Genomic DNA, 15,787 nt, shown 5'->3' with positions numbered 1-15,787 from the left:
CTCATCTAGGGCTAATAATTTTAGTTTGTTAATTTTTTTTAAAAAAGGCTTGGAAACAAACTTCCAAGGAGTTAAACATGTCAAGAAGAGGTGTCATAATTTTACAGGTATCACTAGAAAGTGTCCTGGGATAAAAATAGATTTTGGCTGCATAATTCAGAGCATCTCGATCTGGAGCATCAGTACAGGAAGCTCACATGGGAAGTACCGGGTAAGTGGAGAAGAGAAAAATCAGGAAATGGCCTTCAAGATGACTCAGTGGATAAAGGTTTGCTGCACATGTTCAACTCCCAGAACCCAGGCAAAGGTGGAAGGAAAGAACAGACTCCATAGAGTTGGTCGCTTGTGGGCCATGGCACACATGCCCACACTCAGACATCATGTGCACACACACATACAATAGTAATAAATGAATAAAGAGAAAGAGGCACCAAAGAGGGCTAGGTGTGTGCCCAGCCGGCTGAGTGCTTGCCTACTAGCATGGGTAAGGCTCAGGGTCCACTCCTCAGCATGAAATAAAACACATTGATGCACATTTGTAATTTCCCAGCAGGTGAAAGGTTCAAGGGCACCCTTAACTGCATATGGGTTTCAAAAATGAAAGAGGCCCTGTCTCGAAAGGGGGAGGGGACAACAAAAAGGAGCTATGGGGGTGTGGAGGGAGTCAGGATTCAGAAGATCTCCTCTCAGAAATGAGGGCATGTGCCTCACTCAGCACAGGACTGAAGAAGTCTCCCTCTGTTGCAGAGGTTTGCAGGTATCCTTATATAATGTTAGATACTTTCTAAATTGTTTGGATACAGTATCCATTCAGAAAAAAAAGAATGAAATAATTAAAGCTGTTTGCTGAACAACTCAAGGAATTGCTTCAGTTCTGATAAAATATAAATGGTTAGGGTCTAATTGCACCACTGCCTTTCTCCTGAGAAGACAGACAGCTCACCCACCAGCAGCCTCGGAATGGTAGCCATGGAGTCCATATTTGTCTTTGTCTTACTAATCTTCAACACAAACCATGGAAAACACTCAGTAATTCCCAGTGACCTTGGGTTCATTTCTTCCATTTTGCAACAACTCAGCATCTTACAGAGAGCAAGCCGTTCTAACCAAAATGATGGTAGTGCCATCAAAGCGAATGCTGCCCTCACAAAAACAAACAAACAAACAAACAAAAAAAAAAAACTCTGCAAAAGGGGCCCCCATTACGAACATTTTCATCCAGATGAAGGATTGTGCGTGTTTCTTTGTGGGCACCCTAAAGTCTTGAAGAAGATTGGTATAGAGATGGTCTGTGGAGGGGAGGAAGGTCAAGGAAGGAAATGGTGACAAACTGGAGTTAATGAGAATGTTCTCAGGCAACTAAATACCCTGCCCTGTCTTTCACTCAGCTCTACTTTCTGTGGTATAAGATTGTATCTTTTAAAGATATAGGTGAGCCATGCTCACCATCCTATGATATTGTTTTAGTACCATAAGATAAGGATCTGAAAACTTTTAAGGGTCTTTGATTAACATTTAGAAGGCAAAACGTACCCTAGGTTTGGGGAATTAAAATGCTAGTTGATCTTTGTTTTACAGATGGCTCTGGAGACCTCTCTGTGTCTCTGAGGCAGATGAAAAACCATAATCCTCTCTTCCCCCTTTGGCGAAGACTTGCACAGAAAAGCTTGCCAATGAAAAGTCTGTTTGCAGTGGTAATGTGCTTGCGAGAACATTTTGGGAAATATTTGCTTATTCCTCACAACAAATATTTGGCACAGCCACTAGGTCTAAAATAGTAAAACCAGCATGGAAGAATTGGAGAGGCAAGCTGTAAATAGCACATCTCAATGCAGCATTGAGTTTGAAGTTGTACTGAAAGTGTAAGAAACACTTCCGTCCTCCCAATGCTTCCCAGAGAAGAGGTAGAAATACAGACTCATCAAGATAGTATGTAACTAAATACAAACATGTGGCCTGGCAAAAGACACTCTTGTTTTAAACTCTGCTAAGAAAAGTAACTTTTTTTTTAGGTTATTTAGATAGTTCCTTGTATCAGGATAATAGCATGGCAAAATACCAATACAGCTGTCAGAGGGCTACAAATATCTCATCTTGACTTAGACCCCTGTTTGAACTCCATCTCCTCCACTCATTAATTTTGTAACCTTGGGATGAGTTAGGGTTTGTTGTTGTTGATGTTGTTGTTACTGTCATTTTGTTTTGTTTATTTGTTTGTCTTTTCCCCTGTCAGTATCCCATTCCAGATGAGGAAAATGATATGATAAAATTCACTTACTTCAAAGCTCCAGTAAACTGGGAATACCAACATACCAAGGCTTTTGTTTTTGTCTGCTTGTTACTTCTGGAAACCTTTGGAGGGAACACAGTTAAAGCCTTCATAATGTTTTGTCTCCCCGTTTAAGCAACTCGGGGACTAGGAATACTTTACTCTTCTCCCTGTATGTTCAGATACAGTGAGACCAGAACAAGCAAAGAAACTGGGCCACTTAGTTCAGAAAAGAGTTGGCTTTAGGAATGACTAACTAGTAAAGATGTGTCCTAGACGATCCACTGATCCAACAAACTACTAGTTCATTGCCTGGCAACTTGTTCGTTCAAAGGGTCTACTTCAAGACCTTAGTCCTGATTTGTACTTATCCCTTGGGCCTAGTCTCACCTACTGACTCTGCCTTGTAATACCCACTCTGAAGTCACCAGCCTCTGCCCCAATCCCTTTCCAAATCCCCCCAATTTTGAGACTCCACTAAAGTATTTTTATAACCTCCTCAAAGCACTCATACAACCTTAGCTCATCATGGACATGTGAGTTTTCTTAAACAGGCTTGCTGTTTGAGATACTCATCTCTTCAGAAGACATTTTTATTGCTAATAATAATAATAATAATAATAATAATAATAATAATAATAATAATGGATCCTCTTTGATAACAGTGTGACACATTGCTGTGTCACATTGCTGCTCTGGCTGGCTGGCTATGTCTTACATCCAACAACATGAGGTCCTCCTGTTGCTGGTGGATATAACTCTCAGCTGCAAATGATGTTTGACTCCTAGAGTCTCAACCTCTCCATCAGTCTTTGCATTCAAACCCCTTCCTTGATGTAAGACTCATATTCTGCTTCCTCCTATAAACTATGCTCGCTTCTTTATGGAGCTTGAGGGACCACTGAGTAGTCTACCACAACATTGTAGTGTGAATGAGAAGCACCACTAAAATACAAATCATATGTTAAGTAACTGGTCATTTTCATTCTTTCTCTTATGAGTAGTATACAATGTGGCTAACAATACTTTTTAATAAGAATGTTAATTTCATGCTATTGTATAGTGTGCTGTTTTTAAATATATAAGAAAGTTCAACAAGGATATGTACTTTATGCTTTTATTTTTGCAGTGCTGGGGATCAAGTTCAGGGTCTTATACATGGTAGGTAAGTGCTTTACCTCAGAGCCAGCCACACCCAAGTCTGTGTTTATATATCACAACAAAGAGCTAACCAATTGTAAATTTACTAAATGATGAACTAATATAATTTATCATCACATCTTTCAAAGTTCAAGTCAAGACCAATAAGGAATGAAATGGTGTAACTAGAGATCACTCTCTGTGTTGACATTTTTTTTGGTTGTTGTTGCCTTTTTATGTTTTTTAAGTCAGTGCTTTAAAAAAGGAGATGCTTAACTATTGATTTGGTTAGATACCGTTTAAGGTGGGAAGTTTATATATGCCAGCATGAATGGGGGTAATTTCTCTTAACACTTTCAGTGACACATCTTAAAGACCATAGCCATATTGGGAGGGATACAAAGGGCAGAGTGAAAAATATTTATAGCATCTGACTGTAATGAAAAAAATGTAATCACGAACCAACAGTGCACTAAACTGGTAGGACGCAGTTTACATTAGATCATAAGAATGAATATCAAAAATACAGGCAATATTTTTGAAAAAAAACTAACCAGCAGTAAAAAATTTATTTATAATACAAACCAGATACTCCAAAATAATTTGTGGTTTATTTAATTCTTACCGTTCATCCCATATTCTTTTGAATGAGCTGAAGGAAGGCACCCGAGTAACTACCTCAGCTGGTTTTGATTTTGACTCTGAGTTTCTAGCAAGATGAAAACTCTTAGTCTATATAACAAAAAGAGATGGGATGTCGTTTTTTAGAAATTTAGATCCCCTCTCACTATAGCTACATATTAAAAAGGAATGTATTACAATAAGTTTCTGTATTCCTGAATTATCTTATTATTTGGAGGCAAACAATAATTGCATAGAAATTCCAGGTAGAGGATGACCGTGCTGGCGTTTATATGTGCAGCAGTGTAGACTCACAGAAAATCATTGTCATAACAAAACCAGCTGCATGCGATAGAAAGTAAGTGATTTACAAGGTTACTATGAGAAACTACTTTATTCTGTATTATCATAAAAAGAACAGAACTGAATATTTGCATGACAAACGGAAGAATCCAGAAATTCCAAATGCAAGTTCACTTTAAAAAATTTTTTAAATGGATACCAAGGCTGGAAGGTGATTTTAAAAGAAAGAAAGAGAGAGAGAGAGAAAGAAAGAAAAGAAAGAATGAAAGAAAGAGAGAAAGTTCACTTCACTTCACTAGAGAACATTAAGGTTTAAAATTTGCAAAGTTAACATTTGTCCAACAGTTGAGCAGAGGAAATCTACTAGCAGGAATCTAAATACTTGGAGTAAACTTTGTTTCTTCTGTAAACTTCAATGGCGTTGAGAATGCACCATAGTCTGAACTCTATTTCACTTAAGCAGAGAAGGGGAGTGCATTTTTGTTCCTAAATGAAGCTTGACCCTGAAATTTGAACCACACTGAAAGTCTTAGAAGTCTGTGTTTTAATGTGTTTTGTATATTTATCAATCAAAGCATCTGCCTGCCAACAGTGCAGCAGAAGAACTGGCTCCCCTTTCCACCCCAACTCGGCCGGGGAAATCAGCGTCTCTGCTAGCTCAGTGTCCCAGTTCTACCCAGACACGGCCACAGAATCAGAGCGATTAGGATGGCCCACCCCAAGTAAGAGAGCTGGGCTCATGAAACTCCCTCTCAGCCGTGGGTGAAGCTGAAAGCCAAAAGTCAATGCTGAAGGATCTGATGATTATCAAGACGAGGTACAGGTCAGAAACAGCAGAGAGCTGTGAGGCGGAGAGGAGGCTCCAGGTGGCAGGCGGAGATGAGCCTGAGCTGCATCAAGAGTGGGCCGTCTATGCATCCATGGGACCTTGCTGTTGAGATCCCCGCACTCCAGCTCAGGATTTGCAATTTGGCTTAAGCAACCGTGAAATTTCTCATGTCTGATTTTACTCCACTTATATCAATATAATGAAACCATTCTAAACAAATTAGTTGCCATAATTATCTGGTTCCTGCAGCTAAAGAACCTCTAATTATATACATATGTGTTAATTATGCATAGCCTATACAAAACATAACAAAGATTATGTAATTATATATGATACACTCACGAATTATGACACAGTAGCATCCTATGGAATATTTATAAAATTGTGTGATACAGTGAATGTGTGGAAATTACATATAGCAGGTATGTACTATATTATACACTGTACTTTAAAATAAGAGATTCTCACATACGTACCTAGATCAGAGAAAGGTCCTAGGACACAAACTTCTATGATGGAAAGGCAGAATTAGAGTCTCTTGTAGAAGCTGTCACTTTCGGGTTCTCTTTGCTCCTCATGCTTTCTTAGAAATGCAACAAATTCAATTTTTTAATCCAAGGAGTTTAATGGTGAGTGCGCTGGATGACCATGCAACATATTTCAAGTGTAATTGAAAATGTACACAAATGGGTGCAGCAAAGTAGTGTCTGTCTTCCTTAGTTTGCAGAGTTGCAGTAACACACCAGACATTGCACCAGAGGACCACCTCTCTGAACCTTGGACTTCTGTGGTGCCTTTGGTTTGCAAATATGAACACCAATTTTATCAATTGATGGAAAGTGAGGATGATTGGCTCAAATCAGGTGGGGACCCAACGTGGGTGTTGGTGATAGGTAGAGAGATGTAGGATGAAGACAAAAGCTGGGCTGGGCATGATCCGGAGAGAATGGGGCAGCAGCAAGCATGGATGAGTCTGTCAGAAACGTTTGTTCTTAAGAGAAGTAGCTACAGAGGAAGGGTACCTGTGAGCGTGCACATGTGTGTGTGTGTGTGTGCGCGCGCGCGCGCGCGCGCGCGCCCAAGTACACACGAAAGGTCAGAAAACAATGCTGAACAGGTGTGGTTTTCCAAGTGATGTTCCTTCTTCCTTTTCTTTTTGAGACAGTTTCACACCGCCCTGGAGCTGGAGCTTGCCAAGGAAGACAGGTAGGTGGCCAGGAATCCCCGGGGTTCCACATAAGCAGGTCTCTACCTCTCTAGTACTGGAATCACAGGTGACAGCTACTATGTCTGGCTTCTTTTGTTTGCTCAATGTGGCTCCCAGGACTGAACTCATGGCTTCATGTTTACAAGCATTTTACTGACAGTGTCGCTCTCTCTCTCTCTCTCTCTCTCTCTCTCTCTCTTAAATAAATAAGCCTAAGTATTGGGGATAATTTGTATCAATGAGACTGATCCAGCAGAGAAATAAACCCTTGAAGATTGGTAAAGAGAAAGGATAACTACAGTTGCCAACAGCTGAGGGGAGGGAGGGAAGGAGGGAGGGAGGGAAGGGAGGAGGGAGGCAGGGAGTGATGAGAATCAGGGCCCATGTACATAAACCTGTCCTCCAGAACACAGTTCTGTACCCATCAGAACGAAAGAGCAGAGGCTGGGAGAGTGCTGAGGTTCCCTCAGGAAGTGGACTGCCATCACAGGAACTCAGAAGTTGTACTAATTTTGTAAGGGTTCTCATCCATACACGACTTCTCACCACACCTGCAATCCAACAAGAGCCTAGATATTTTTCTGTTATGCTGGTAGAATTCCACTCAGTTCCATGCAGGTAGTTCTCAGGACAAAATTCACTAATGTTATCACTTCAGATTTCTAGTAATGCATTTGTAACATTTAGTTCTGACCTGCGACCAGGAATGGATAGGACAAGAGACCACTTTATGACAACACGGAAAGCCCCAAAATCCCCTGATCTCTGGCCATCACTCCACGTTGCTCATAATGTGATATCTCTTATCCAGTGATATGAGCTCAGGTTGCACACTCAGGTTAGGGTTAGGGTTAGGAATATGTAACTGTTGTCCTACTATGTGCCAACATAATTCCTATCTCGATCCTGTTTCTTATTCCCACCGAGACCTATCATGTTAGGGTACATCTAATCATTTAGTATTTAAATCATAAATAGTAATACAAATGTTTACTTTCCTCCTCTTTATCCTCTGGGGAACAAAAACTAAGCTTCACGTCTGTGCTGAAGTTGAGGGCCCAGGGAAAAGCCCAAGCAATGCCATTCCCACTGCTATCCTGATGAAGCCACAAATAAAAGGAATCCTGTCATAGTCTTTGCCCCTTGATTTGTGCCCTGTGAATCTTTTGGATCCTGGCCTCAAGGATCCATTATGCCAATCTGGGGGGTCCTTGCAAGTGCCTTGACCCACAGGGAAATGATTCACAAAGAGGCAAGAAAGGAGAACTCAGTTCAGCCTGACTTAGTCAGTGCTAGATCAGACTTTGGAAGTCTGATGTCAGAGGTTTACTGACCGCATATTTAGGAAATAGTTTCCTGGTGCAGTGCAGTCTCAAGTGCACAAAGAGGTGTAACAAGATTGAAACTCAGCTCAGAGTACTTGTCATCTCTTCCAAGAAGATGGGTTCTAGGAATAGGCTACCTGTATTAACTAAAAGGCCTAGGGAAGAATCTGACATGTCTGTATCACACAGATAGCACAGAGGTCTTTGGTGCTAATTAGACACCCCGGCCTTGGTTGTGGCAGCTTTGGAGGAACCCCTCGATATACAGATAATGCAAGGTCATTTCAACTATTAGGCACCTCCAGTCCTGGTTGTGGTAGCTTGATATGGCCATACAGATACTGCAGATTACCAAGCTTCAACCACCTCCAATTTCCAGCTTTCTGGTAGGAGGCTCAGCAGGATGCCTCTGTCCTCTGTCAGAGCCCCCTTTCCCTTTAAACTGCTGCCCTGTCACTATTGTGCTGCTTTAAGAGAACGTGGGACAGCCTTGATTCACTCTCAAGGCCCCTTCTGAAAAGCAAGATAGGATGAGCTTCTGCATTTTGCTGACTACATTTATCTGGAATCTTATTATCAGTTTGCCCATTCTCTGTGGTAATTTTATCTAGTTATCTTATCAGTCCACTCTGTACCCTGCCGGAGGAATCTTTGTCTAACCTGCTTATTTTATCCATTGCATTCTCTGCCCTACCCCCTTTTTAAGGACCAGATCTTTCATTGAAGTCCAGACTGGCCTTGAACTCACCCTCAGTTAAGTACAACCTGAACGCAGTGTTTGCAGTCCTTTCACCTTGACCTTCACATTATTTCCTGTATATACTCTGGCCATTACCTCTCTTATTGTCTACTGTGAAGTGGGAAAGTGGGAACTGACTCTTTTGTCCACATCTACTTTCCGTACCCTTTCCTTTTCTGAGGCTCTAAGCATAGCTCACCTTGCACTTGCCTGAAACCAGAAGGTCACAAGAGACTGCCAATTACCAGGAATGAGAAAGGCATAAATGGCGTAAGCTGTTATCAAGTCATTATCAACCTTATAACTGCATGAGCTTGTTAAGGGATGTGTTTCCAAGAAGCCACTGGATTTGCCCTCCCAGAATAAATTTAAATTTAGCCTCATTTTATAGTGTTTTCTTCGGTTTTGCAACAGACATCAGTTTCAGCTCATCACAGGGATTTATCTCTATATCCACTGAATTACGTTTTTTTTTCTTCTGTTAGTGTCTTTCCTTATAAAATTGAGTGGGCTTTGATATAGTCTGAGTGAAGGCAAACTAGAATTTTCTTGCTTTTAAATCTGTTCAACCTGTATCATTTTAAGCAAACATTGACGCTTGAAGGAAGTGTGTGAATACAAATGCTTACATACTTAATAGATACAAACTCGAACCATGATAAAATTTCATAGTTGATAAATTCTTTTTGTTTGTAAAAGACTTTTCCATCTGGCACTGTTCTCAGTCCTGTAACAAATGTTTAATGCTGATTGAGGTGGTGGATCTGCTTTGATCTCCTGAATGAAAACCCAACAGTTTTCTACAAAAGACGGTTGGTTAGCATTTCATCCTCTTTTGTCCTATAAGCAGAAATGGTTAGTGAAGGCCTGGATGGCTCTTTTTCCACAGATAATGTCCATTAATACCCTTCAGTCTCTCTGCCATTTACAGATGCCAAACACCGTGGGTTGCCGCTTTCTGAAGAATGCCATGGGTTGCAAATCAGTCACTTATCTTTGTCTCTGTGCTCACACTAAAGCAGAGTTAGGCCCCGGCTTCACATCAAGGATGCTCAGGTGATGTTTGCAGCCAATTGAGGTACAAGAGTTGTTGAAAAGGCATGGAGAGCCCGCTTTCCAAGTGTCCCGTTACATCTTGAAATGAACAACACTGGAGACAATCTTGGGCTTAATCCTGGCTATCCAGATGGCTGTGATCCTTCTGATTGCTACAAAATGACTGTCGTTGAAGTTTTCAATGATCCTTTCCTATATTATAACTAGTGGGTGCTTCAAAGGTGACCTGACTCAGAACGTGTAAAAAGACAAGTTGATGCCCCTAAGCTAAAATATGTTTGTTTTCAAACATTCAGGTTGACTAGGACACTGTTCTGCTTAGTTGAAAATTGCTTCAGAGGAGATGGTTTAAAATCCGGCTTTGGGACACGATAAGTTTGACCTATCACTCAAAATAACATCTCCCCATCCCTAGCTTTTTATAATAAACATGAAATATAAGATGAAATACAACAAATACATTTAAAGATTCAGTAAGTAGAGATGCAGACACAACCTGTAGGGTTATCGTCATTTATTTTTGAGAGTAGTCTGACAGTTAAATGCTCTCCAGATTAGTCCAGAGTCTAGAAATACTGTACATTTCATGCAGATCACTAAAACTCTTTAAAAAAATTTTTTTTACAAAGCGCAAGGACAAATGAACCAAAATTTTCAAATTTGTGTGTGTGTGTGTGTGTGTGTGTGTGTGTGTGTGTATACACTTATGTGCTGTACATGTGGAGGCCAGAGGACAACTTTATGAAGTTGGCTCTCCCCTGTCATCTTTAGTAGGTTCCAGAGATTGCACTCAGGTTATCTAGCTTGCACAGCAACTGCTTTACTCACTGAGTCACCTTGCCAGCAAGGATAATGGGGTAAAGTTATTTTGATAATAATCGCTCAGTAATAACCAGGATTCCAGTCATTGCTGATCTCTATGTAAACCATGTGAGAGTTAACACTTGGAAGACTGAACACTTTAAGATGGGTCATGATGAGACAGCTGAGATTGGAAGAGAGAGAAGAAATCACTGTTTTTCAGAAACGACAATTCTTACTTTTGAGCAAGTAGGACTTCGAGAATCTTGAGATTAGAAAGAGCTCTTGATGCCTAGGTGGATGACGGTTTGCCAGGTCTAAGCTTGTGTGTTTGTAGAACGAGGAGTAGGACTCAGGTTTCTGATATGTTGCCCTGTGGGCTTTTCTGATTGTCACTCGCAAGATTCATTATTATTAGAGAAGAGGTATTAGGGGCAAGTGTGGTAGGAAGGTGAAGGTGGCAAAGGTGTCTGTCCATGAGACAGACGATCTAATTCATTCCCTGGGACCCATGTGGTGGACTAAGAGAAACAGCTCTTGTGAGCTTTCCTCCGACCTCCACTTGTGTGCTGTGGTGTTTTCCCCATCCGATAGCTAAATAACCAAATGACATATCTTCAAAAAAGGAGGTATTATTACAAAAACCCCCACTCTCTGTTCATGCTCATAAGGAGACAATTTGTACATCTACAAACCATTGTTTATGATAGCTGAAAATTGGAAACAATTTAAATGTTCCTTGGAAGGACAAAAGATCAAATGGGGTTTATTCATCTTATCCAATACCATACACCAGTTGTCATAAATACATTCCTGTTATATGAATTCATATGCATCTATTTGGTTGAGGGAACAAAGGTTGTCTGACATAATAATATGAGACCATAAACAAGAAATGGAAAATCTTTTACATGAAACGTCCTTATGTGCAAATGTGTGCTCTGCTCCACAAATTCTTACCCTCCCCAGCATCTCTTCATAGTTCAAAGAAGCTGCCGATAACAGAAGTTATGCTGATGGCTACAAGAGAACAGTTCAAGGCTTTTCAAGCCCTTGCCCTATGTGTAATTTCTTCCAAATCTTGGGCTGTTGGTGTCGATTTCCTCAAGCAGGGCCAATTAGTTAGACTTACATTTGCTTCCTTTCTCTGATCATTAATTGCTTTCATTTGGGGAGAGACTACATAGGACATCTTGAAATACACACACACACACACACACACACACACACACACACAAACACACAAAGACGTCTCTATTCCTTCCAAATTAGGGGGTCCATCATTAATAAATTACATAAAAAGGAAATTTGCCTTAGTATATTTTCTGTACCCAATTAGGTAATTAAAATGCAATTTGCTTCTTCGTGCTACATTTGGACTAGTTGGAATCAGGATTGGGGGGAGATGCCCTGGTGTTTGTTAGGACAGACTCTGATTTTACAGATGGCTCAAAGAAGGAAATTTCCTTCCTAAAGATACATAGCCAGCAATATGCAAGCATGGGAGTCAGACCCAGGCTTCTGGCTCATGGTTTGCACACTGCATAGCATATTGCTTCTTGTGTATCATAGACTGAGACCTCACAGCTCCACAAGAGCGATTAATCAGCCCAGTGATGAAAATGAAACAAAACAACCTCTCGAATCCTCAACGCTAGTCCTTGCTATTAGACTTCAATGTGACAAATCATTTTTTACTTAAAGTGTGTGTGCGCGTGCTTGTGTATGCATGTGTGTGTGCAGTGTGTGTGTGTGTGTGCAGTGTGTGTGTGCATGTGTGTGCAGTGTGTGTAGTGTGTGTTCCTGTGTGTGTATGTATGTGCTTGTGTATGCATGTGTGTGCAATGTGTGTGTGTGTAGTGTGTGTGCCTGTGTGTAGGCGTGTGTGTGTGTATGCAGGTGTGTAGGCGTATGCAGTGAGGGTCTGTATGTGAAGTTAGAAGGTTTTAATAATACCCCTGAGAAGGGTTTTGCTTCTCTTTGGCTTCTCCATCTCCATCTGGAAAACAATTAACACACTACCCATTACATAATGCATGCTGAAGCATTAACGCGCTGGACCCAATGGGATATTTAAACAACGAGAGCTCACAATTGTCCTACAGGAGATCCATGAGATGTGGGCTTAGAGATTCAGATGTTCAGTGGAAAAGCCTTCCAATGTGCTAGGAATGAACCCCCTTGTGGGGCTGTCCTGAGAGGTGCAGTGCCTGCTGTTTTCATCTGTGGGATCTGGTGAGCTGTGCATGTGGTGGATAATGGTGACTGGTTGACTTTTTCTCACTGCAGCAAGTGCCTACAGTATAAAATTAGAATTCTCAACATACCCCAATGGCTTGTTTTTAGATTTGCACTCAAGATTTCTGGACACACCATTACTAATAACAAAAAAAATTAAAAATAAGTAGTACTTCAATTTTGGGGTTGTCTGTAATCACTTGTGATCTTTCTAACTTTAAAAATGACTATATACACACTTGAAAAGTACTAAAAACTTTTTTAAAACTTACAAAACACTTTAGTAGAGCATTTTGATTTCGGGTCTTTTATAATAATTTTTCATATGAGCTGACCATATTCTTGGCTTAGCTGACAATGCCTTTATATTCTGAATGTAGAGATGCAATAAAAAATAATCACTCTAGGAAATTACTTCTTTCACAATGCAATTCTAGACTTTCTTTGGCTCTTATAGTTTTTATGTTCATTTGCTTCCCATGAGCAAGAAGATGCTATTTTCTTATTCCGACTTAAAACTATTATGTCATGATTTCCTATCTTGCTACACAGTAATATTAGACAATTTGGCTCTGGCTAGGTTTTAAGAAAACTCACATTTAGGTGTGGTAAAAGAGAGGCTGGCGATCTCAGTTGTAGTTCTTGCGTTTACGGCATTTTCTGGTTTGTGTTGGAGCCTGTTATTTCATTGCTGTGGAGTGCTATAGCCAACTTCCACCCCGGAAATGGCTGTACTTCAACGATGAGTGAATGATACTTGTAAACAAGCTTATGACCATTAATAAGGCTTACCAAACACTGGAAGCTTTTAAAAACACAATCCATTATTATAATTGCCTATTGTTCAATTACAACCTCTAACAGAAACGTGAAACCTTTGAACTGCATTTTATAAAACCATGCTTAAATTGGATTTCAAAACACTTATTTTGTTTTTCTACAAGTTTCAGGTGTCAAATTATTTCTCTCTAGAGATACTGGTGAAATTCCACCATTGACTGCTCCAATATACTCTTTACAGATCCCTGAAAATATTTTTCTTTAAAGTTGACAACTGCCCACTCTGGGATCCAGATGCTATGCAAGCAGTGTGATGATTTTTTTCTGCTTTGCACACATGGCCTTTTCAAACACTGTCTCCCAGGGATGGAAACTCAGCTTGTATAACAGAAGTTTTAAAACTTGCTCTAAAACAATAAACACAATACCTTATAGTTTATGGCTGTTTTAAGTTGGATAAAGCACATTCCTATCTATCATATTTATTCTCAAAATTAGTCCCATAAAGGGAGAAAAGCATTTAGTCAACAGATTGGTTAGCATGTCTGCTTAATGCCTAGTATCCCTGAAGTCCTTCAGGGATGTCTAATCTTTGGACATTGCTTCAAGAGCTGTCATCTGTCTACAAAGTTCTCCCTGAAGAAAAGCACAATGCAGTTAAATACTCTCATAATAATTACATTTGGCCCCACTCATAGCTATTGTTGGCCACAGGTTGGATATACTGGCAGGTAGTTCAAAGAACTTAAGAATTTTTCTAGGAAGACATGGATGGAAATAAAGTAGAGCGGGAAAAGGGAGACATAGAGCTCGTGTCCTCTCTAGCCATGAAGTTGTGGTTTGGTTTCCTGAGCACTTGACAGCACTCAGGGAACGCTTTTGACTTGGACGCCATACACACAAATTAGGAAGGGAAAGATGACTAAATAGTTCCATAGAATTATGGCGGCAGGCACGGGGTCAGAACCAGGTCTCTGACGCCATCCCAAAGCGTCTAGGATCTTTATTAAGCAAGGGTAGATTTGAAATCTGAGTCCTTCGCTTTTGGTCTGTGCTCAGGAGGAGGTCCCTTTAGTCAGTTGAAGGTTTCCTCTTCAAGACATGGAGAATGGAGGAAGAATTGCCTCTCAAGAAGAGCTAAGTGCTCTACCACCATTTAAGGACACCAGCGCCTAGTCAGGACTGAACACACAGCTGGGGCAGATTCCTGTCTTCCAAGATGGAAACCGATTCTCCCCCAAGTGCGGGCGTTGTGTTCAGGGCCCAGGGCCACCTCCCAGAACCCCCTGTCGGCCTCCGCGGGTTCTCACGTCCTCAGAGCGCAGTAACCGACAGGCTGGAACCTCAGCACCCACCGTCCAGCGCGCGCACCCCAGCCTCCGCGTGCCGCACCGCGCGCCCCGTCGTCACGGCAACCAGGGAGGCGCTGACCCCCAACCCCGCCCGGCCCCGCCCCTCGCGCAGTCCCGCTCAACATGGAGACGGCCAACCCGGAAGTGGCGCGGCCGCCGCGCGCCCGGCGCTAGGAGCCGCGGGTCGCTGTCCAGGCCTCGCCTGGTGCCGCCGCCGGTCTCAGTTTGCCGCCCGCGCCCCGCGTCCCTCCGGCGTCGGTCCAGGACGGCCGCTTCCGACCCGCTTTCCCAGGCCTGCGCCACTCTCGGGGGAGGAGCCGAGGCGAGGCGAGGCCGCGCGGGCGGTGGGAGCCAGGCCCGGCGGCTGCCGACGGTTCGTATCAGCCGGGTCGGAGGAGGAGCCGGGCCGCGCGGGGCTGAGGCCGGGCCGTAGGGGCACAGGCCCCGGCACGGCGGCGACGCGAGGCGCGGGGCTGCGCGCGGAGGCCCGGACGGCGCGGAGGTGATGTGGGCCCCTGTGCTTCTACGGAAGAAAGGGACCCCCGCAGCGGCGGCGGCCACCGGGCCGGTCCTCTTGACATCAGCCCTTAGGGACCTCGGGGCAGCCCTGACTCCCCAGCTCGCTGAAGTGCCCTTAAGGATGCAGTGATCAGTGTACGGGGCTCTCCCCGCGGGAGGGGCGCTGCCTGTGCTTCTGAACTCTGCTCAGAGAAAAACAAAAACAAAAAGAAAAAACAAAACCGAAAAACAAAACAAAACAAAAAAAGCCCCAGAATGATGCTGTCTGAGCAAGCCCAAAAGTGGTTTCCAACCCACGTGCAGGTCACAGTGCTCCAAGCTAAAGATCTGAAGCCAAAAGGCAAAAGTGGCACCAATGACACATACACCATAATTCAGTTGGGCAAAGAGAAGTATTCTACATCTGTAGCGGAGAAAACCCTGGAGCCGGTCTGGAAGGAGGAGGCCTCTTTTGAGCTGCCTGGGTTGCTCATGCAGGGTAATCCGGAGAAATACATTCTTTTTCTTATAGTGATGCACAGGTCCCTGGTGGGACTGGATAAGTTTTTAGGGCAGGTGGCAATCAATCTCAATGACATCTTTGAGGACAAACAAAGAAGGAAAACAGA

At 42.4% G+C, this 15,787-nt stretch overlaps 1 protein-coding gene across 2 annotated transcripts in view; it reads left to right on the top strand.

Annotated features, from left to right (window-relative positions):
* The first annotated feature begins 14,802 nt into the window (after positions 1 to 14,802).
* Positions 14,803 to 15,787, top strand: part of Rab11fip2 (RAB11 family interacting protein 2) — a 37,155-nt gene continuing 36,170 nt past the window's right edge. Inside the window, exon 1 of one of the 2 annotated variants that reach the window (XM_087552386.1) lies at positions 14,803 to 15,787. In XM_087552386.1, coding sequence (XP_087408512.1) covers positions 15,435 to 15,787 — 353 coding nt within the window. In that variant the 5' untranslated portion in view covers positions 14,803 to 15,434. The other variant, NM_001107447.2, reaches the window with a different exon arrangement.

Source organism: Rattus norvegicus, chromosome 1, assembly GCF_021556685.1.
Source record: "Rattus norvegicus strain SHRSP/BbbUtx chromosome 1, alternate assembly SHRSP_T2T, whole genome shotgun sequence".
NCBI lineage: Eukaryota > Metazoa > Chordata > Mammalia > Rodentia > Muridae > Rattus > Rattus norvegicus.
This window is presented reverse-complemented; position numbering and strand designations above follow the sequence as displayed.